At 35.1% G+C, this 24583-nt stretch overlaps 1 protein-coding gene across 1 annotated transcript in view; it reads right to left on the bottom strand.

The window, feature by feature from the left end:
- LOC120421281 (lachesin-like) overlaps positions 1-24583 on the bottom strand; it is a 329464-nt gene that overhangs the window by 269815 nt on the left and 35066 nt on the right. The window contains exon 2 of the mRNA XM_039584474.2: positions 18034-18937. Within this exon, the coding sequence (XP_039440408.1) occupies positions 18034-18196 (163 nt within the window). The 5' untranslated portion in view covers positions 18197-18937. The remainder of the gene's footprint in view (positions 1-18033; positions 18938-24583) is intronic.

A 24583-nucleotide genomic window follows, 5' to 3' on the forward strand; every position in this document is an offset into this window, starting at 1 on the left:
TACCTCCAATATTATGCTCTCAGATGTATGGAAAAATAAGTTCAAAATCATATCGTCTATATTGATTTCATTAAACCTGCTCAAGCTTTTATTTCTTGCTCTCATACCAGTTTATTTGTTTCTGTTACATTTTTTATTTCGCTGAATCCAAATCTGTACCCAGATTTGCTCCTAATAGTAAAAATGTTGAGCTATTTTCTTTTTAGATATTGATATTCACAATACTGAGTAATGTTTGAAACTTAACAGCAAATGATTTTTTTTCTTAGTTTTCTGGTTTTTGTTAAACAATTTCTAATCTTTCCAAAAAAGCCAACTTTTATAGTTTTTGTTGAGTTTTAATGGAAAGACATATTCATAAGACAATAATATATCCTTTATTTAAATTTTGTTCAAATTGATTTAATCACCAAAATAAAAAAAAAAAACATTTTTGGGAAGGTGCGAGAATCTTCTATATATAAAAAAAATTTCAACGGTTTTGTTCGAACGCGAATCAGTTCAACACGGAGCGTCGGATCGGGGTGCTTTTTGTTGCGTTGGGTACGTATAAGCCCAAGGAAGGTTCTTACGCCAAAAAGTTACAACCGATTCCAGAAAATCTGCGGATTGTATGGGAAACGTTACGTAAAAATAAAATTTGGATCACAGGAGGCTGAATGAGCAAAAAAGTTAAAAACGTCAACAAACGAAAAAAGGCAGAACGTAGTTTGTCGGATAAGGCTTGTTTTTTATAAGAATTAATAAAAAAATCACCAAGCAATTTTGTCTCAGGATCTAAATCTTACCAAACTGTGTTATCTAAGGATTAGAATGTTAAAAAGTTTGAAAAGCATTTTTAACGAATAAGAGCTTGATTTCCACAGCTGAGAAGAAAACTATGCCTTTTAATACATTTAGTTAGTACGATATTGTAGCTGCCATATTTTATGAAAGATTAATTTTTTTTTAATTGATATTTTTTTACAAAATTTTAGTCAATTTATTAAATTATAATTAAATGCATGTATAAAAATTGTGTACATAACTAAACTTGAACCACAATTTATAAAAAAAGAGAATTTCTCGAGGAACAGTCTTAATCATCCAACTCGCTTGCACCATTTCGTAATCCGTCGGATCGATCATTAATCATGCATTCCGAGCACTTTGCTATTTATCAAGCACAAGCATTCGATAGAAAAATCAGCCAGTCTATTTCACCGCGTCCACAAACAACAAAAAAGCTAAAATATAGTGCCTCGAAAGCTTCTTCCCCTCCTCTCCCCCACAGGAATCCCAAGTGGCAGCTTTCAGAACCCTAGTCTTCGTCGTCCTCGGACTTAATCCCATGCCCTGGTGGGGGGTGGTTTGACTGGAGTTCCTCAACTTCTCGTCCATCGCGAGACCGAAACGTTTTTGGCAGTTTGGGAACGGCCACGTCAGTGGACGGGGAAAACTTTCGGTTTCTACCCCGCACCTTCCTCCCTTCGCCGAGGCTTCTAGCGTAGAAATTTCCGCTTTGTTCTGCTTGCCAAAACCAGAGATGGCCAGAGGAAAACTTTGTTGTCGTTTCATAGACTCAAACATTCAGTTTGGGAAAATTTTGAAATAAAACATTTGATAATTAAAAAAATGGCATAAAAATTATCAGAAACAGATCCAAGGATGTAAATTTAAATAAACTTTTTTTTATCAAATCTTTTAAATTTTCTTAGTATACTGAGTTTAAATTTTCCTCAACCAGCCAAAGAAGAATGATGATGATGATGATGGTGTTCGTCAAGTGCACCAAAATGAGCTTTTCCTCGCGCAAGGACGGAAAAATGAACCCGAAAAAAAGGGAAGCAGCTGCGTCCTCAATGCCCAAGTAACAAGCAAAATGCCTTTACTTCTTAACAGGTTTTATAAAAGGTTTGAAATTTGCTTTTCTGTTTTATGAAAACATTGATCAAAACTTGCTGGGTTTATGATACGAAAGTTTTAAAAATATCTTTAAGAATACTTTAAGAGCATGGAACATAGTTTTATATCACACTTCATTGTTTCTCTTAAAGCTATCCCAGAGAGGTTATTTATAAGACTTTTAAGCATTGTCAAAACTGCTTTGAAACTAAATTAAAACTACTCTGTTCTATGAAAGCATATTTCCAGATTATTTGAACTTGATCTGTCAAATCACATTTTTTTTTGTACAGTCGGTCGGTTTAGTGTCAAAGAAACTTTTACCAAAATTTGTGATCCCGGTAAACAAGTGATACTTTTCGCCCGTATCCGGCTCCAGCGCGGATGTAACGGAGTACACCTATCCGAGGGTGATCGAGTACATGCCGATTTGGTCCATTGACATGCATGGGCAGTAGATGTTTTTTTTCCGGCACGTGTTGATCGAGTAACACGAGAATCATCATGGGCGCCGATTCCGTAGCTACCGTGAAGCCGACGCGCAGAATCGACAAGCTACAAATCATCAGTTAGGCCATCCGTTTGTCCGTCAGAGCCTTTCGAGGACAAGCTGGATAAGGCGTTCCGAGAAGCGGATAAATTCGTCGCGGAGTGCTAGTGTTTTAACGTTGGTCTAGTGTTGTTTATTAAAATCAGTGTTGTTGGGTCGACGGTAAAATCCTTCATGCGAGGAAAACTTATGATGATCCCAATCGAATAAATGAATAAATAATATGAAAAATATTGATATTTTGTTTTTATCCAACGATGAAAATATAACCATAAAAAACGTTTTGGATCTACCTCCTGCTAACTAAAATTCGCATGCGCTACGGTCGCAGTACTACGCCTTTTGCTCTTGGTTAAAATCGCCTTAAAGCTCACTGCAGTCTACATGTTCTTGCTTAATCTTGAACAAGAGCTTCGCAAGAAACAAAGCTCTTAAAGTTTCTTGTACAAGAGCTTCTTAAGAAAAATGGCCCAAATAACTGCTTTGAGTAAGAGAGAATAGTTTTTATGAGTTCAGCCATATTAACTCGAAAAAGCAACGGCTAAAAATGGAAGCCATGTTGATTTTTCAGAAAAAAAAATATTAATCGGTCCATCAAAATAAAAAATCGATGCAATTTTGAACGATTCATGCCTTCGATGCATATTTTTTCGAGGTATCTAAGAAAACTGACCAGTGAAATTTTGATGGCAAGAATTTTTCAGTTAGAACGGCTGCGTAAAGTCACAGTAATTTTTTATTTTGATATTATTTTATAGTTATCAATATAATTTTATCTTTTTTCATTGGCCATTTGTGATTTATTTCATAAAGAATGATTGAATTTAACGAGATTATAATTAGAACTGATTTTCCTTCGACAAATCAATTTTATCTTCAACGAGAGAAAACATCTTTAATGAAAGTTTATTTCAGTCTTGACAACCTCTTCTGTGCGGTTATAAATTTAAGAAGCTTGAGCATAAGTTTTATTTAAGCAATTAAATACACCTGCAGAGTGTTTTGAAAATCAATGTCTATGCTGATGAGTTTTAGATGACTCCTAATAAATGGTCTTGATAACCTCCTAAAATAGTCCACTTTGCTCTTAACTCAGGTTTAATGCTGATTTATTGTTGTCCTGGAGATAAAATGGCTTTATGGTCATTTTTAGCTAAGATAACATCAATCTCTCCTCAAGATAGGTACAAAACTGAAAATGTTACTTGGGTGATGAAGCACACTGCTGGTTGCAACTAAATAAAGTCGGAAAATTCCTTCACCAAGAAAAAAAAAAAGCAGGATGGAAAAGTCTTTCATCCTCTTTCCATTTTTTTCTTCTTTATATCAAGGAAAGCAAGAGGGGGCAAAGTTAATGTGCCGAAATGGTCTTTCTTCTTAAGAGGGGAAAGGAAAGAAACTGCAGTTCTGCAAGTTGGAGGAGAAAGTTGTTCCTTCTAGCCATTTTCCGCGTCTCGATTTCCACGAGTGACTGCCACTCATTGACTTGCTCGCATTCCATCACGAGAGGAAAGTGGAGAGGATACGAACTGCTGGAGGAAGTCAGTCAGTCAGGACACGCGAGTTGGCGAGGCGATCAATTTACTGTTAGCTGGAGGGCTGATAGTTGTAAGGTTTCAACTTGTTTTGGTAGCTTTATTTCAGTGTATGATACTGTAATGGATCTTGTTTGCTTGCAGTTGTTGGGAATGTTATGGATTGTTTGCAATTTGATTTTGGAAATTTTCAAGTAATAGTTATTCATAAAAAACCAGAAGAGATATGTCTCAAAACATGGCATATGTTCAGATTTTTTGCATTGTTGTTATTGATTAATTCCGAAAAATGTGTACGAGTGTAACGGAAAATTGAGCTTGTATTCGTGATGAAAGTAGTGAACTCTGCCCTCATTTTTCAACTGACGATATCTCGAAGACTATTGTTTTCATTTTTAGTGTTAAAACGTGAAAATAAAAATTCTTCGCAATTTTAAAATTAAGCATAACGTTTCAAAAAGTCTGAGCCTTTAAGTCGAAAGAGAAAGGGCAACAATTGAAAAATATTAAAATAACAATTTATTAAAAATCGCATTATACACTAGAACAAGGAGCAATTATCTACGAAATCCACCGAATTCGTGCTTTTTTTTGATTTGGCTTTGAGAGCCTTCCTTATGACATTCTCTACATTAGAGCAATTCCAGCTCAAATCCAATTTCCCATAAGTTTGCCTTTGACAGCTTTTTAATTTGACTCGTTTTATAATTTACATAAGCTTATTTACTATCCAGGTTTTCACCACACTGAAAAAAATATTCAATTTCAGTTATGAGCAATGTAATAAAGCTTATAACTCCAATCCAATTGAAACGCTGTCAAATGCAAACTTATGGGAAATTGGAAAGCTTTCCGGTAAAAATATTTTCGAAACTGAAAAATCAAGTCTGTCTATAAAAATTGCAAAAAACCATAAAAAAAATTCATCATTTTTATTTTTAAAACCGCTGTATCTTCACAAGAATTGGACATAGGACAATGGTCAATATAGAGAATTTTATGTAAAATTGTCAGGAAAATCGATTCTCACTATCGCTTTTTGAAAATTTTTACGTTTAGACCACTTTTCAAAAAGATAAGTTTTAGTCAATGATTTTTGTATTTTTTCAGGAGAGACATACCATCCTGCAATTTTCGTAAGTCTTCTTGTCACATTTTAGGCTATTTTCACAAAAATTTTGAACGAAAAAAAATCGTGGGCTTACCTTCAAATTTGACTTTTGAACTTACAAAAATGGAAAAATCTCATAAAAGTAGAGTGTTTTCTTCTTTCAGTGTATTTTTTCGGAAAGCCCGTCAAATTTCCTACAACGACTTCGAGATACAGTAATTTTTAAATTACAAAATACAGAAATATTTAAATAACTTACGCCCTTCTCAAATGTCATTTTTGAGTACAATTGGCTTCATATAAACAAAAATTGATTATATAGGCCTAGGAAAACATGTCTGAAAAGTTTCATTGAAATTGGAGAGGGTCAGGTACAAAAGTACCAGAAAAATTCCCGATTTATGCTGGAATTGCTCTTTAACAACTGATGTTAACGTTATAATTATTATTATTTTTGAGATTTGAATTTTTTTTTTAAATATTTTTTTTACCGAAAAAAATCGGTAAAAGTATAACTTGTTTAGTGTGACTTGGCATATGTTTAAAAAGTGATTTTTTCTTAGGGTCAACTTTAGCTGTATTTTTAGTACCATAAACCGGGGTGACTTTGATAGGATTTCAATTTGTTTTTAGAATATTTTCCAACAGGTAAGGTTTTTCTCAAGATTATTATTTTTAAAACATGTACTGGGGTAGGCCACATAAAGTCCATGCACTATTTTGGGAAAAAAGTTTTTTCAATAGTGTTTAGAAAAATAGTTACGTTTGAAATTCTTAGTTTTAATTCCGGGGTGACTTTATAGTCATAGTTTTTCTTGTTAAAATCATATTTAAGATGTTCAAACTTTATTTGTACGTTGAACGTACCATCACTAAAGTAGCTGATATAGTTTTTAAGAAAAAAATCAATGTTTATATTTTGTTAACTAAGTTTATAAGCTTTTAAACAAAATACATATACATTTCAGGTAAAATTGTAAAAAAGTCGGAATTTTGCCTGAAATTTGTTAAAAAAAAAATATTGTCGATTTATATTGCATTTAACACTGAATTCGAAGCACAAATCACAAGTTTTCACATTTTGCATGAAATTTGTTCAACTGAAATTGCCTATAAATAAGGAGATTTTTTTTAATTGTGTTTCAAAAACACATATTATTTATTAATAACAAACTTTTTTAACCTTCTCCTAGTGGAAAATTGTCCAAAGAATCCGAAAATGCATTCCATTTTCTGATTAAAAAGCATGTTCATTAAGAAAATCATGACACTTTGAGAAGTTTAAAATAATGACTTTCATCAACATTTTCTTCACTATAGTTAACTAACTTTTTAAACATTTCAAAATTTTATGAAAAGTTCTTCTTGAGGTACTTTGAACACTTCTCTACCACAGTCAGTATGTTTCTAAACCATTCCTTACGTATTTTAATTGTACTCTTCATTTTGCGGAAAAATCGTAAACCTATCAAAGTCACCCCGGCTATCAAAGTCACCCCGTTTTACGGTATCATTTTTGTATTTTATGTAAAAATAAGTATGCATTACATTTTGTAAAAACTAAAAAGGCAAAAGGTAATAATAAGGTTAGAAACATATATTAACTAATAAAAAAATGAAAATTTCAACGATATAAATGAAACAAGAAAGACATTAATTGAAAGACAAATTAATTGCTAGTCTATTTCCATTGCAAAGTTTTTTTTTGTCCCCTGATTTTTTTAGCTAATTTTGACCACATGTTACAAAAAATTGTAATAATTTTCATTTTACAAAACAAAATGTAGTACCTTATTTTGCAATACCTAAGCCCAAAAATAAAAGTGCTGAAAGGTTGAACTTTTCAGCACTTGTTTCGGAAAGTAACACTTTTAAATATCTTTTTGATTTAAACGATTTATTGACAATATACATGAAAATTTGACTAAAGATGACAGGATGTGGTAGAAGAGGCCAAATACTACCAAAAACAAACATAAACTAAACAAGATTAATGTAAATTAAAATACTAAAAAAAAGAAACAAGAAAAACATAAAACAATAAAAGCAAAGTTTTGAACACGGGAAAAATAAAAAATTTCGAAAAAAATCGGGCGGTAGAGGGTTAATTTTATATTTTATAATGTACAGTAGGGTGCCCAGAAAAAATGACCCCCTGCTCCACAAGCGGAAAACGGTTTATTGGGTTATTTTAAGCATCTGTGCAAATTTTGAGCGAAATTGGTTGAGATTAACCCATTGATACTCGAGCCTGAAGTTGGTGAAAAAATCGTTTTTCATACAAAAATGACTTTTTTAAATCGCTAATAACTTTTAAAGGTCAACTTTTACAGCTTTGGTATGTTCTACAAAGTTGTAGAGCATTAAATTTCCAATGAGAATCTCACGTTTGGGAATATTTTGATGGAAGAAGCGCACCGTGCAAACCAAACTTTAAAAAAATTGGGTTTTCCATACATTTTTTTGATTTTTCCCATACAAACTTCACCTCCGAGTATCAATGGGTGTATGATGACCGATTTTGCTCATATTTGGCCCAGAGCCCTAAAATAGGTCCAGGAACAATATTCGGCTTGTGGAGCGAAGTTTTGAAAAAAAAGTCCCATATTCTGGGCACCCTAATGTACAGTCAAATATTATTTTACAAGAATTTTACAATCAATATCTGCATTTTTAAAATATTGTAATCAAAATTATCTTCAAACATAAGTTTTAAATTTAAATTTGAAAAGTTCTAACACACTTAAGAGCAATTCGACAATCACTAGCCCAAATAATAATCTACAACTTTACCGAAGACAACAATTCAATTAGAAAATCGTATCTCAAGAAGATATTTTGTATGACTGCCCATCAAAGACATGGACAAATATTTATCTGAAAAAAAAAATTAAATATATAGACACAAATTGTTGCTCAGAATTGTATTTTTCAACTATCTGTGATCTAATATTTTAAACAAAAATAATTATGCACTTTCAACACTCTTGATTACGGAATGAGGCAAACATCGTGTTGCTTTATAAATGATATGTTGCAATCTTCTTTTTGACAAACAAATATTTAATATTAAATATAAGAGAGAATGTTTCCCAGAAATGCTTCCCCAAATCAAATCATCAATCGCGAATTTGTGTTGTTCACTCTCTTTCTGATTTGCTCATTCTCATGAATTCATGATCCTCGCGAGAGCACACACACTTCTCTCGCAAAAGCAAACCAAACCAGTTCCCAGCCAAACCTGCTCGCCGATGGATCGCAAACTACTTTCGGCCATTCTGGCCAGTTTAGAACCCGGTGCAACATCCATCGATCCCCTGCTGCTAGACCACCACAACCGGAAGTTACTCCTTCACAAAGCAGTGCGGCTGCGGCACCCGAAAAAGCTCGCCATCGTGCAGTTCCTCATCAAAGCAAACCTCGCTGACAGCGATGAACGCGACGACGCAGGGGGCCTCACCGCGAGTGAAGTCGCGCTCAGTGAACTGCGCGATCGTAAACTTGCCAGCGCAATGCTGACGGCTGAGATGGAGCGGGTGACGGATGAACGTGGTTTCTTCGTTGCCGTGATACGGCGTGGTTCGGTGCCTGTGTGTGAGCTGTTTTTGGAGCTGAAACGTTTCAAGGAGGGGGAAATATTTCGCCACGTTTCGAGTGCCATGATCGAGCTGGACGCGAAACGGGTCGTTATAGCGGAGGCGTTGAGGCTGTTCTTGCAGTATAAGTTGGTTCGTTACGCTCACAGCCATTTTGGTGGGGATGTTGGGGGAGTGGTGGATTGTAACGCGTGGCGGACGCATTTTGCGGCGATTGAAGAGCATTGGGCGGTTTTGGAGAGGAGCTTTAGCGATCGAGATTGTAACAAGTTTGACAGCGAGTTTCTGTACCGCATTAGAATGATGCACAATCATCTGTACTTTGTGAAGAATGTTGCGTTCTTGAGTCATTTGCCGGTTATGGAAATGGCGTTTTGTTTGGCTGTTTTTGTAAAGATCCTGGAGTGTGATCCCGAGTACGAGCTGTACAAGTTTCTCATCAACAAACTGGATGTCATGAAGTACTTGAAGACTATCAATCGACAATTACAGAATGTAAAGCGTTATTTGGATGAGCTAAAATTGCAACTGATTGATCTTGTTGAATCTCTGGAAAATGACAAGATTCCGACGAAGGAAGAAGTTCTCGAGAAATGGAAGCGAATGAAACAAGATGAGCTCATCAAAGTGCAAGAAGGTGCAAGTGAACATGAAAAGTGCTCAAAAAAATTGACAAAATCATCAGAAAATCTCCAGGAAGACATAGTTAACAGTGTTATAAGCGGTTTGAAGCGCAAGGAAACGCCCGAGATGATATCAGATAAAATTGTATCAAAAGAAGTGATTGTCAGAGGAATAAGGAATTTCAATAGGCCAAGCATAAAAGTAGAAACAAACATGATTAAGGGAAAGTTAAGGGTTCAGTACAAGTGGCAAATACACGTTAATGGTAGAGATAAATCTGTGTTGAAAAAACTGAAACGAAATTTTATCAAAATTAAGCAGTTTCATTCTATAACGAAAGTAGTGGAACACATTGATCGCATTTCACCGTTGAGAGTCCCTTCGGCGTCGTCTATAAAACGATTAGTTCAAGTGCTTGGAGAAGCCAGTAAATTCACGAAAAAGTCTCCCAACATCTCCAAAAAAGCTGATCAATACTTGAAGTACATGAAAATCGAAACTTTCACAGAGCGGAGCAAAGTATTTCGGGAATTTTTCTCCCACAAATATTCACTAGCAAAACAAATACTTAAAAAACCAATGGAATTGCAATTTACGTATGGAGTTTCACGTAATTTGATTTACATCGAATTGATTCACTCCATATTGATCGTATATTTACTAAACGAAATAAGTCGCACATTTTTAGGCTCGCTGAGAGGCTGTCGAAATACGGAAGAGTTGATTTCACTCCTACGATATGCTTCCAACTTGGAATCGCTGAAAAATGCACAATCAAAATATTTCAAAAGGGTCAAAGTGATTTTCAAAGAATTGCAAAACTCTCCTCCATCAACCGATTCCGGGCAACTCAAAAGTCGTGCCAGCCTTTTTAACAGTGCCCAGGGAACTGATTTTGACCGCGAAGAATGGAAACGTAAGGAAGAAGTGTTCAATTTGATGAAAGAGTGCTTGATCCAAAATTGGCTGATTGGCTTTCAAGACATTAAAATTGCAGTTCTTGCGAATGCGCCCCTTGCGACAATACATCGCATGATTGGGTTTGACTTTTCATCATCGGAAAGTGCATATGTTTACAACTTGATGGTTTCGTCTTTTGCGCATTATGTGCCCAAACTGGAGAGTTCACTTTCGAAAGAGCTTGTAACTGTTGAACGAAGAATAGCCAAAGCAAAAGATGAAGACTATAAATGTTGTACAAAGAAAATCATTAAACAAATGGGTATCGAAAATCCTTCTTCTGAAGAAGTTAACGAATGGCACAAAAAGCTTTCAAAATACTATGAAAATATATTTTTTATCGATGAAAAATTCAGAGCAATCACAGCAAAGACGGTGCCCAAAGAAAAACTGCAAGAAGTCAGAAAATCAGATCAAAATGATATCCAATTAATCTTTAACAATCATTTAGAAACGCTTCGCAACGTGTTGAGGCAGAAGAACATTCCAGATCATGCCATACTTGAATTGGAATACAATTTGCTGGAAATGTGCGAAATGCTCCTCTCAGTTGGCTACTACGGGGACAATTTTCACCTTCTAAAGCACAAGCTGCCATTTGTTAACGGAAGAAACTTTCGAAACTACCTCGCCCACGACTCTCTGTCGTACAACGTCATCACTGGCACGACCTCACGTTCCATGGTCATCGTGAACGCGTTGGTATTTATTGATTCTCCGTTGCATTTGTTTAAAAAAAGAAAATCTGCTACTTTTGATGGAAATTTCATTCCGAGTGAGAAACAAACCCTAGTTTGGACGTTGGAGAACATCGATTCTATAAAGGTCGAAGGAACTGCCGGAAGTAATGCAAATGAAACTTTAGATTCGGAAAAGATTGTTGGTTTGGAGAGCGATCGACTGTTGAATCCCATCTGCAAGGGAGAGCAATTTGAGAGGAAACCAACAATTTTGGAAAGCAGTTTTCACAATTTTCCACTGATGGAAAATTTTGAGGAGGCTTTTCAGCGTTTTTCAAATCAAACACGCGTTAAAAATTCTACACTCCCTCAATCATTTTTCTCCTGGAAGTTGATCGTGGATCGTTTGAAAAAGCTTGACTTTGATTGGAACGAGAGCGATAGTCTGGGGAGAACGATCTTGCATCGACTGATTCAGGCTGGCAATGAAGAAGGAGTCGCGGATTTGCTTCAAATCGAGCGAGTGATCGATGTCAATGCGAGGGACTCTGAGCAACGAACCCCTTTGGACTACGCGATGGCTTTTGGAAACGAGAATTGTGCGCGAATGCTTGCTTCTAAAAAGGCGGATTTCTCCGATTCTAACCAACTGATGGCGGTCATTCTTCATATGAATGATTGTTTGAAGATGCATTTTCAAAAATTAAACCCTAAATTGATAAAAACCGTTGAGTGCATGAAAGTTGCCGTTTTCTCGAGTAACTCTGAAATTTTAAAGGAATTAAGCAGCAATATCGATGCGGAACAATTAGCGATTCTAATACATACGGCAGCAGCCGTTTCTAACCACGTTGATACCATAACATGTTTGTGCACAATCCCAAATGTAGACTACTCAACAGAAAGCATGATTTACAGCTTGAGCATTGCACTGTACATGGCAACTTTGAGGAACAACCGCAAAATAGCCGAACTTTCAATAAGTTTCGGTGCCTCTCCCAACTGGACCAATCCTCACACGTTTTTTCCGATGGAATCGGCATTCCAGCTTGCTGTCCAAAGAAATGATCGCAAACTGGTGAAAATTATGAACAAAAATGTTTCGATAACATTTTCACCTCACATATTAAACCATCCTCTGCAGTTGGCGGTGAAGAACCACTCGAAAAGAATGGTGCGATGCCTTGAAGAACTCGGATATTCCCTGCTGGACACGGGCCATATACTGCACTCTGTGATTGAGTCGGATAACACGACCGTGGTTGAGCAAATCTTTGAAAAGTTGAATGTAACTTATTCAGCAGTAAAAACCACTGACCTGTACAACATTGAGGAGCTTTTGCTCCGATGGAGAACGGTGGCATATCTGGAGGAGCCTGTTCCAGGGTTTATCAATATCTTAACATATGTTGCTAACAAGAAAGATACCAACTTACTGGAAAGGATTCTCTCAAATTGTAAAGAAATTCGGAAGTTTGGACACTTCAATCTGTATTCTTTACAGATTTTTCAAAACCATAAACTTACCCAATCCTTTTTCTGTGATGATTGTGCGGAGAGACCATCTTTATTGAAAGTTTGCCAACAACTGTTGATCATTGTGAATACAACCTCAAAATCGTCTCAATCGAAACGTTCGGGAAATTTCACTTTGACTTTGAACAATAGTGACATAAAATCAACTATCGTGTGTCATTTTACCATATTTGTTGAAAATGGTTCAGAGCCAGATATCAACTCGTTAAAATTTCACAAAATCATTCAATTTGATCTATTGAATACAAGCGAAAAAATATTCACATTTTTGCTAGACAATTTACAGCACATAAAACATCCGATCTTTGGGGTGTTCCCAAATGATATGGACCACACCTTGAATCATTTCATAATTCTTCACGAAACTGCTTACCTGGTGCAATCCACGAAAAACAGCCCCGACTTACCGCTGAAATCTTTCGTCAACTTTACCGACCACTTGGGCGTTTCCGTTCTCCAGCAGTTTTGTGACGGAGAAGGTGGTTTCGACGGTGCCAAGCTGCTCATAGAGCATGGTGCCAACCCACTTGCCATGAATCAAAACAAGCATACCCCACTACACCAGGCTCTCCTCACCACCAGCTCGCAAGAGTCCCTGCGATTCCTCAACCTTTACGTTGCAAACGATTGGCGTTCGTCAGACGGAATGACCCGAGCTATTGAAATGCCCAACGCTTTCGGGTTGAGTCCGCTGCACGCGGCAGTGACCGGAGGTCATGCGGAAGTAGTTAGGTTTTTAATCGATTGTGGGGTGAACTTACGGGCCGGGTTCGAGAAAAAATTACTGTTGCCGGTTATGTTGGCGCCAAAGTTTTTCCACACGCAGATTATGAAGCTGCTGTTGGACGCAGACCCAGCTCAAGTTAACATTCCTGACGCCGACGGTAACACGGTTGCACACTACGCGATGTCCCTTCAAATGATGGAAATTGTTCAACTGGTTCTACAATACGAAGTAAATTTAAAGTTACCAAATCAGCAAGGAGAATCCCCAATTGAAATCGTTATCTTCAGCTTCAACGCAGAAATGATTAAATATGTCCTTAACCACGCTAGATCAAATCACATCAACAACCTCCTAGATGATCTCAAGCATCAACAATCGCCAATAATTCATCACGTACTGCTAAACTTTCCTCCCCAGTTTGCCACCCCCATCGTGGAGTACCTAATCGATGCCGACTTGAACGATCAAATACCACCAGCTAATCTGGAGAAACTGAAACTGCTTCTCCTCACCAGGGAACCCAAATTCAACAGCATTGCACTCCACGCAGCGGCAAACTGTGGCAGGATCGAAAATTGTCGATTTATTTTAAACTGTCAAAATTTGTACAATCGTCACTCGAAGAACAAGTTGAAATTGGCACGTAACCAGTATGACATTCGTGGGTTGACGCCCTGGGAACTGGCGATTGAGGGAAAGCAAAAGTCTGTCTTAGATTTATTCAGAGAGGATCAATAGTTTAATAACGAACCCATAAACTAATGCAGATTTCAATCACTTTGTTGCAAAAAGCTGAAAGCCTTCAAATTTTATCAAATATAGCGACTAAATGTTTTACAAAACCTTTTTTTTTTTGTTTTAACTGAGTGTAAATTCCGAAAATTCCCTTTGTTATATCCGCATCAAAACAAACATTTCATATTTAGTGTTGGTATTGATAGTCCAGAATTTCATGTTCAAAACAAAAATGATAGAAAAGTATTCGTTCACCCTCCAATGCCGCTCCCCTCCCACTAACATTTACACACAAGATCCTCTGTAATTACTCTTAGCATTAAGAACTATGTAATTACAAAAGCCGACTCGGTCTTAACCAGGTCCCAGTACCGAAAAGGACCTAATAAAAATAATTTATGAAAAAAAATAACCTCCAATGCCCAATTTTTCTTTTCGAGAATTTTTTCCATTGTTCAGGAGGTCGTTTTGTGCAACTTTTGTTGAAAAACTTTACTTTTCTTGTTGTATGTTTTTCTTGTTTCATTTTTAGTAATTTAATTAGCATTTATCTTGTTTTGTTTATGTTTGTTTCTCATAGTATTTGACTCATTCTCCCACCTCCTATCATATCCTTCTGCTTTTCTAGATTTTTCAATTTTTTTTTTGCGCGTTTTTCACATTTTCTCAACATTTTCTCAGTCATTGACCGAACTGTTCATTGTTTGAACATCTGTCAAAATATTCACACCCGCGTCCGAACAGCAAATCTTTTCAGATTCCGTTTTGTGCGGATGTTCGAACACAAACCCAAGTTCACGCTGAGTTTCAAACTTGGGTTTGAACTTTGGTGTCAACAATTCCAGAGTTTTTTTTGACAAGGTCCTATAGGCTATTTTCTTTCATATGTTTAAAGGACCTATCACTGAATGGGACTGCTCGATATTCGAAAGAACTTTCTGTCAGCGATCATATCCTAAAACGATATTTGATCGCTGACAAACAACGTCTATCATGATCGTCATTGCTTGGCGACGGTCGGTGAACGTAAACACGAAGACGAAACGAACGAAAAATGAGCACCACTCAAGCATCCGCCCGAACGAGACAACGTGCTCTTTTCTTTTCTCTCGTTTTTGTCTCTCTCTTCCTAGTGTATGCTGCGTGGTGACAGTAGTCATATGATTGCTATCATTGGAGAGATGATCGGAATCTCGGTAGAATGTCAAACGACCGCTCTCTAAGCGATTTTTCTCCTGGAGGGAAGTCAATGATTGTGTGAGTGACTTTGCGTAGCACTCATTCCTTTGTGTGTGAAACGATCGAAAGTAGAATGTAAAAATCAGGTTGTCGTGGTGAAGACGATTGGAGTGTTCTGTCAGCTATCACAAACAAAGTCGAAATTTCGCAAGCCCTGATCACAAATATTACAGCATACTTATTTATGCATAAAATATTGGAAATGTTTTAAAGAAAAGCTAAAGTCAACCCCTGAAAAATGACATTTCCAAAACATTGGAAAAGTCGCAAAAAAAACAAGTCAGGCTTCCAACTCAAAAGATATACATTCAAAAAGTTCTTCTTCCCAATGCTTTTAAAAGATCGAAAATTGGTTGATTTTTTTTGCGAGCTTTCAAGATCGAAGCCTGCTTAAAGGTGGAGTTGGGTTGTAAAGGGATAATCTATTCGCATCCTCCATCTATTTGCATTTACAACATCAAAATTGGTTTGACAACGAAGAATCTAAGAAAAATAGGTACACTTTAAGTGTATTATCGCTCTTCAAAAAATATTATATTTGAACTTCAAAATGTAAACATAATAAAAATTGAATTTTGTTCAAAAAAGTTAGATGACAAATCCGTCTTTTTTAAGTTAAGGGACATTTTTTGTTGTAAAAACACATTTCTGTTAAAATTTTCCTACTTGATTCCGCATAGGAAAATAGAAATTAGGAAAAAGTTATATTTTAACAAAAATCAACCCATTTTCTATTTCGTCTGATAACACAAAAATCATTTTACGCAAAAACTTGAAATTTCCATTGGGAAAGATAACAAAAATACATGTAATTTTCATTTTATTTATAACACATCGATGCCATTTTGCTCTCTTGTTCTAACTAGATAGGAATCCTACTATGCTTAGTACAAGAGAGCACATGGTCACCGATATATCATTTAAAAAAATGAATGCTAACCAGGCTTGGGAAATCTAAAGAAAAAACGAAAAAGTTTTTTTTGCCAACATCAAACTAAAAGTTTTATCTTTAAACGGCGCACTAAAAATTTCTGAAAAGTTTTAATTAATTTATAATCCGACTTCTGCATCTGCAAATGAAGTAAATATTTTCATTAAATGCAACTGTCTCTTTTGATCCTCCAATATAGTAAGTCCATCTCAGATTTCCGGGACAAAATTCCCAGGATTTTTCCAAAATCGGAAATTTCCGAATCCAGGGATTTTTGTCCCGGTTTTCCCGAAACTGAAAAAAAAATTAGAAAAAATTGTGTGGAAATTCAGGTTTGGTTGTAAAAAAAACTGCTGTCCTTGTTAAGAATGAAGATAAGATTACCACCAATTAATAGTATTGAGTTCTATGATTTTAAGCATAATTACATGTATAAAAAATAATGAAAATATGGATTTTATGACTGTTCCAAAAATAACCCGGGATCCTGAGAATTCTTGGGATTTAACAAAAATCCCGTTTCCCGGGAATTTCAAAACCCGGGAAAATTGGACGCCAATCTTTTGTGTTTTTGTGTAGGGAAGTGAAATTAATAAATACTTTTTAAAGAGTGTACCTATTTTTCAGAAATTGTCAACAACTTCGTCTAGATATCAAATTTATCAGGAATTCTATTATTAAGATTGAGTTTTCGATTTTAAACAAAATCATTACCTTATTTTTGATTGACGGGTTTTGCAAGACCCCTAATCTATGCTTAAGTGATTTAGAATTTTGTATTCCAAGATGGCGGCCAATGATGAGGCAATGAAATATTGAAAAAGGCATTTTGTTATTTGATCTGCATTCAACTTTACTAAAATGAAAAAATACGAGAATTTTTTTTTGTTCGTGATTCGATTTTCCGAAGTCTCATACTAACCTTCGGATAATCGAGTAAATTTAATTTTTCAAACATATTTTTTTTATTTGAAAATTTAAATTGTTATTTGATAACTTATTCCCATTTTCGTCTAAGCCTCTGGATCGGAGCAAAAAAAAATCTTAATAACCGAATTGGCTTTTTTTAATTGATTTCCACAAAAAAAAAAAGTTTACAGTGAAGATATTTGCATAAAATCCGGAAAAACGGGGAATTTTAAACAGCTGAGAAACGCTAAAAACACACCCAAAATTTGTTTAATGTTTTAAGCATTTGAACAAATGTTTTGTATAATGCTTCAGAATGAAATTTAGTTTTTCAATGAAGTGATGGGAATAAAAACGATAAAATCATTTTTTTCAGAGCAAAACAAAGTGGACGAATCATTTTGCACTCTTCGGCAAAGTTGTTCCCTGGAACACAAACTATGATTTCATGAGGTTTTTGAAAAAAGCGAAAATCGTTGAGGGGCTCAAAATTGGCAAAAACCAAAACGCACCGATTTTACGGGTTAAATCTCATTTAAAATTCAAAGTCAAAGCGCCGTGTTTTTTTTTTTCAAATTTAATGAAGATCTTAGTTCCGAAAATTGGTAAGAGTTGGATAGTTGTTGCGTATTCCACAGGTAACAAACTGAAAAAGTTGTTTTTCTCCATACATTTAGACGATTTTTCCCCTATAAACGTCAAGCGATCAGAGGTGGTCAGAATGAGCTCAAATTTGGATTTAGTGATGGGCCAACCCAGTCACGAAATATTCTAGCAGAGCTGGTTCTGCCAGAATCCTGCTAGATCGGTGGAACATTTCTGCTAGAATTTTGTAAGAATATCCAGCTCTGTGAGAACTCTGATAGAATCCTGCTAGAACGTCGTGACTGGGACTCATTGATCGAGGAATCCCGGATTTGGACCACCATACTGCTTATTGTAAAATTCGTATGCTTGAAGAATCTTGTCTTCTACCTTTTCCCTTGACCTTATTCGCGTCTAAATCTAAAACTTACCTTTCGCCATTCCAACCGTCGTAAACGCCAGCAGGGTGCAAACCAGCACCCCTGCCACCCTCATTGTAATCCCCACGTTTCTCGCCGACCAGCTCCGGAACCACGCGCCCATGCTGCGATGCCGATGGTGATGGCAACGCTGCCTCGGCGGTTCTTCCTCCATTACTGCAACAGGACTTTGTGTGAGCTTTCTCACAGCTGCATCCACAGACTTCACTTTCACCTCGCCCAAATCACTCAAAAACGCTCCCGCTAAAAATGATGGTACAGATTTTTTTATTTTTTTGTAGTTGCACTTTACTTTTTATTCACAAATATAAATCATACAAAATGGCATAGAAAGCTTTCACTCCCCGTGGAAATCTGCAAACTTTTACACTTTTCTCTTCTCTTATTTTTTTCACTCGTTGTGATTCGCAATTTTTCCTCGCGCACTGTTTTCGCTTGTTTTTCACACAAACACAAAAATGTATATATTTTTCCCGGAAAAGCTTACTTTTTGCTGCTCTGTGAGTCCAGTCAGTGATTTGCTTGCCCTCCTGGACTGTTTTTATTTTTCCACTCTCTCTCAGTGCGGGGGAAAAAAAACCTGACTAGTTTATTTCCTCGTGCTTTTTGGTGCAGTCTTTTTTTTTCAAGCTGGCAACACTGCCGCACCGGATATTCCCCGTTGTTGTCCGGAATGAATAACTTTCGCTCCGGGAGATAGTTTATGCTGGCTTTTTTTTGTTGGGTTATTATTTTTTTCGTTCCCACTACAAGTGGTAGGTTGTTAATATTTTGAATGTGCTCACTTTTTGTTTGGTTCAGAGTCTGGCACGGTGACAGACGCAATATGCTGGTGACGACGAGGAGTTTTTTTTCCCTCCGTGCTGCAGTAGAAAGGATGCGGTTTTGCAGATTTCTGGAAAATAACAATGATGAAAAATTAAAAAGTTGAAGTGGTTGCAGGGCTGTGTGGCAGAAAGTAGCGATGGTGGTTCGAGGTGAAAGTGGGTTTTTATATTAAAAATGAACTACGAGGTCAGAAAGTGTCGGGTTAAATGTGGAGCAATTAAAGTTGTTCTGTAGAAAAGTAAGGGATTGTACAAGAAACAACGTGAGCAATTCTGTGGGGCTTTTTTAAATAGTGAATATTTGATTTATTTTTTTCATTTGCCCAGAACTTTGAAAACATTTTTATCAATTTTCATCCTCCATTTGTCCATACAAGTTTGCATATAAAATTTGAGAAGTAGTCATGAAAAAATGGTAGGTAAATGATCAAAACTCTGTAATTTAAGATACAATTTTCTGATCGGCGAAATTGAAAGTAAACCGAGAAAAATATTTAAACACTTCAAAAAACATTATAACTTAAAACTAATGGGCTCAAAAATGCAATTTTCATCAAAAAAGCAATTTTTTAATTGTGAAACAAAGCGATCATAAATGTTTAGCTCATGTTATGAATTTAAAAAATAGTGATTTCTGTAAATTCTGGAAATCATGGTTAAAACATATATTTGACTTAATTTTTTTCTTGTAATTTAATTTGCAATCAAATTTTTTTAACACATTTGCACTTGATTCAAATGCACTGTTTTCACGTTATATTATACCAAACATATGAAAATATGTTTGTAGTTTGACCTTTCCTGTCAAACAACTTTCTGAGATGGACAACGATTTTTATTTTTTTTTATTTTGATGAAACTTTTCTTGTACTTTTCTAATGCTCGACGTAGTCATTTGCATCTTGAGCTCGTCCATACAAGTTTCCTTTAATGTTTGCAGCTGTCCTTACAAAAAGGCTATTCAAATATTAAAAGGTGTATTTTGAGATGTTTGAACTTATTTGGTGTAAATAGTGCTGTAGATATTTCTTATATAATTGGATTGCGCAAAGCAACATTCCAGATTTTAAATAACATTGTTTTACAAATTTTAAAATTAATCCTAACATTTGGTGTGTTCAGAAATCGATGATTTTTGGGCTTTTTCAAATATTTGAATTGGTTGATTTGAAAGTAAAGTTTATTATTTTTATTCGAAAGTTCGGAAAATTTCACGAAACTTTAATTATTTGACAGTGGAAGTCAGACGCATATTTGCTGAGTTATCGACACTTAAAATACAACGCTATTTTGGTCAATTAGAGAAAAGCTCTTTTTTTTGTGGAATTTTCTATCGGAGGCTTTATCTTATAAAATGTCAGTCCAATCTTCAATTCAAATTTGTAGGAAATTTTCATATCCTCTCAACATTCTTATGAGATAGGTAAACTTGGTCATGACTAGATAACAGTTCACGATATCAAAATGTATTTAAAGTACTTTTCGATTGAATATTTGATTTTACGCAAAGTAATCAAAAATGAAGTCGAATGAATCTGTCTGACTTTATTCCACGTTTTTCAAAATCATGAGAAAAGCCATGCCAATCAAATGTGGTTCTATTTTTGACATAGCTCAAATTTGTTCTGAGAAGTCCGAATCAAAACAAACGGAAAATTTTCACAAAAAATGGTTATAAAACATTAAAAACTGAAGAAAAATGAACAAAAAAATAGTTTTTCATAATGTCAACAAATAAACGTCCAGTATTCAAGTGAAAATATTTCATCAACTATTAAACCGATTTCAGTGTCGAAAAATTAAACATTAAAAAAACTTGTTGTTACACATATAACAGCATGATTCGAAAAAAGTTGCGTCGTTCAATTAGGAAACAATGGTACCCAAAAAGTATAGGTCATCGCTGAAATTTTAAAATTGTCGTAGTTTTGGTGAAAAAAGTAGATTTTTTCCCGTTTTTGCCCGCGGCTCGTCAAAATATACAGTTTTTATTGCCAAAAAATTATATCTCCGAATTCTGTTAATGAATTCCACCATTTTTAAATATGTTACGTAAAATTGTCTGAGGGATCCGATAAAAAATATTTTTAGACATAGGACTTTTTGCTCCTGAGACCTTCAAAACTGCATTTCAAGTTTTCATACGACCTTTTCAGATATAAGCCCAAATTTATACAACTTCAAACTATTTTTCCTAGAAAGCCTATCTAATCGTCTTTCATTTGCGTCCAACAAAGCTAAAATTGGTAAAATTGACACGGCGTAGATCACCCTTATGGCAAAACAAAAAAAAATATAGGTCTAATTATTTCGGCCAACGAAGCCCTAGAAAAACTTTGAGCCCGATCGGAGAACTTTGTTTTTCGATTCTGCTGTTTTCTTGGAAAATTGCTGTATTTTCAAATTTTGAACATCAAGCCAAACTTTTCAAAAAGTAATAAAGAATCTGCAATACCTTTTAAAAAGATAAACTCATTTCACGAACTTGTTTTGGTCCAATAGTTGCATAGATATTATGAATACAAAGAGACGAGTTGTTCCTTTAAATTCCGCTATATATTTTTAATATCTTGACAGATACGTATTTCGTCTACTACTTGCAGACTTCATCAGTGTTCTGTTCCCGAACTCGAACTCGAAATATACAGCGAAATTAAAAGGAACAACTCGTCTCTTTGTATTCATAGTAATGCATTCTGCTAAAACACTCAACCAAACCACGAATTGATTTTGTTACTTTAATATTGGACGGTTCATTTGTTCAAAAAAAAAAAAAACTAAATTTAAATTTTCAAGCCTTTTCAACATTTGTCAGCAAAAAATCATAACAAAATGCTTTATATCATATAAGATTTTTGTCTTTATCTGTTTTGTGATCCCAAAATAAAAAAAATAACAAATTAAAAATAATTTATTTGATAAAAATTCATAAATAAACTTTGTACAATATATTCTTAATATTTTTTAGCAAAATTATACATAAAATAAGCAGTGGCCTTAACTTTTATTATAAAAACGATATCGTTGATGATTTTAGTACTATCCTCAAAGTGTCGAGTTTTCACTTAAAAATTAAGTTCGAAACGGAAAACAGACTGCATTTTCGAACTTTTTGGACAAATTTCTACTAACAACTGAAAAAGTAGTTTTTAAATAACAAATGTTTAGTATTAATGAAACTGAATTCAAAAATTCTAGAAATTTAGAGAAACTTGATCATTCACGAAAAAAAATTTTTATGTTGTTTTTCTTTGGGTCGATGAGCTTAAATTCGGCCCTAAAAATACTCTAGTGCGATTTGTAAATTTAAAATAAAAAAATGGTGACAAAAATGGCGGTGATCTGCACTAATGGTCTCCTAAACATTCAATTTGGCTTTTAATAGACATGCGACAAGATTTGAATGCAATTAAATTAGTTTTTAATGAAAATCGATCGACTTTTTTATAATGTGGTATGGTATCTTTTTACTTACGCAATCTTGAATTGTATCAATGTTATAAAGAGATAATCTTGCAAATTTATATGGACTTCACGAAAAAAATAATTGAAAAATGATTTTAAAATAATAATTTCAATCCTGTTAAAACAAATAAATGAACGAGAAGTATCACAAAATGCATTACCTCATTACAGTTTTGTTTTTTTCGACATGTGGTCATTAAATTAAAACTTAATAAAATCCAATAGTTTACAATCAATTTTACATTATTTTTTGCCCCCTGATTTATTAAAGAAATTTTGAAGTGGTAACTTAAAATAAAATTTGCTTTTGCCTTGAGTGATAATTTTATGTGGGTTTTAATGATTTTGTTTTATTTTATGTTGTTTGTTATTTTGAAATATTTAAATATTTTTAATTTTCTTGTAAATTTTCTATTATTTTGGCTAAACCAGCAAAACACTCTCACTAAGCACCCGGCTCCATTACCCTAACCATGCTTCCACAAAACACTTGAAGGGGGGAAAATTCCACTTCGTTAGCACGCTGCCCAAATCCCAGCAGCTTCCAGCAAATAGAAAGATGTAGAAAAAAAAGAAGCTAAACCCCGCTCACAATCGGATTAAGCTAAATGAGTTTGCAAAAATCGATTTGCTTAATCCAGCTGCCAGACACACGGTTCAGCAAAACAAATAAAAAAAAGCACAGTAAATGAAAATATTTTCAGGTTGAGTTGATCCTGGTTAGAGGGGTAAGGTAGGTAGAGAAAAAAACAAAAGCTAATGTGTTTAATATGTTTTTTTTTCAATTTTTTTCCCAGAATTTACTTGCTATCATGAAGACTGAATAGACAAGTGATGAGAATAATATGTGCCACTGCTCAAGGTTGGTGAACCGTAAATTAAATTCCCAAAATTAAACTCTCATTTGAAGTGGTTAAGGAGGGGGCGTAAAACGAGAAACATTTGATTAAAAAATTCAACCAGAATAAAACCGTTGCCTAACTAGCTCCATTGCTTGTTGCTGTATAGTTGCACTGCTGTTGATGATGCCTTGCAGAAAAAAGGTAAGATCCGGACGATTACAAACAAGTGTTCTACCTGTGTTGCTCCCTCAGTTAGATGCGAACAGTGATAATTTTTAATCAAAAATTGGTCAAACTTTTTTTTTGAAATTTGATCTGTTTTGAAATAACTTTTTTGATGTCTTTATTTATTTGTTCAAAAATTACTATTTTTTTAATTGTCTCAACTCCAACAATTCCCTAAATGCAAAAACCCCGTAAAACCTTTAGGACTTCCAAGTTCCAAGCCTTATTACCTTTGCTCAGAGTGAAAAAAAAACGAGAAGAAGCTATGAAAAACAAGTTTTCCCCTCAACTCGAGCCCGGTACAAAACGGCGAATGGGAAAATATAGCCATAAAAGATTTTCTCTGGGTTGCAAGAGAGAGCAGTTTTTTGCCGCACCATTTTTGACCCAGCCGCCCGACGTAACATAATTATTCTGGAGTTTGGAGCCCCACCTGATGATGGCAGCAGCTGGTTTTGTTACATTTTACAGAGTTGAAGAAAAAAAAATGCTGAGGGAAAGTGCACGGTGCGGAAAAAAAGTCGAGGATGAAGAGTACGAAATAAAGAATAATATCTTTGGGCGGCAGGTGGCGCTGAAAGTTGAAACTATGTCATAAGGACCTGGGACTGAGATTTTTTTTAATATTGAAAAATAGCTTCTCAGAGAAAATTATGCAACTCGTTTTTAATGAAATATCAAATTATTCAAATACAAATTTTATTTTAAAATTCGTCAATTTTCAACAAAAATAAAAGATTTTTAAGGACAACACAACTTTACAAAATAATCTAACTAATTTAAGAAAGAAAAGATGAAAAGATACTCAAAACAAACCCAATTCCATGCAAACGAAACTTTTCTTGTTTGCAATCTCGAGTTGCATCTTTCAGATCTGCACCAACCAGCTTCTGCCGCCACAACAATGGCACCACTTTCGCCGTGGTGAAACCTTTGCCAAGTCATTCGTGGAAAAGTTGTTGCTCAACGATCATCCGTGCACAGAGTGCAACCCGTTCGACCTGGTATAGCGAAACTATTTGCGTACAATAATCCAGAAAAGTTGACGAGATAACGCTGACAAAAAAATAGTGCTGCGGTGGAAAACTGCAGGCAGCTTTTCCGGCGGAGAAAAACTTTTTCCCTCCCCCCCAAACTCTCACTCATTGTTATAAATTCAGTCACACAGAACTCACACTCGAA

Source organism: Culex pipiens, chromosome 2 (assembly GCF_016801865.2).
Source record: "Culex pipiens pallens isolate TS chromosome 2, TS_CPP_V2, whole genome shotgun sequence".
NCBI lineage: Eukaryota > Metazoa > Arthropoda > Insecta > Diptera > Culicidae > Culex > Culex pipiens.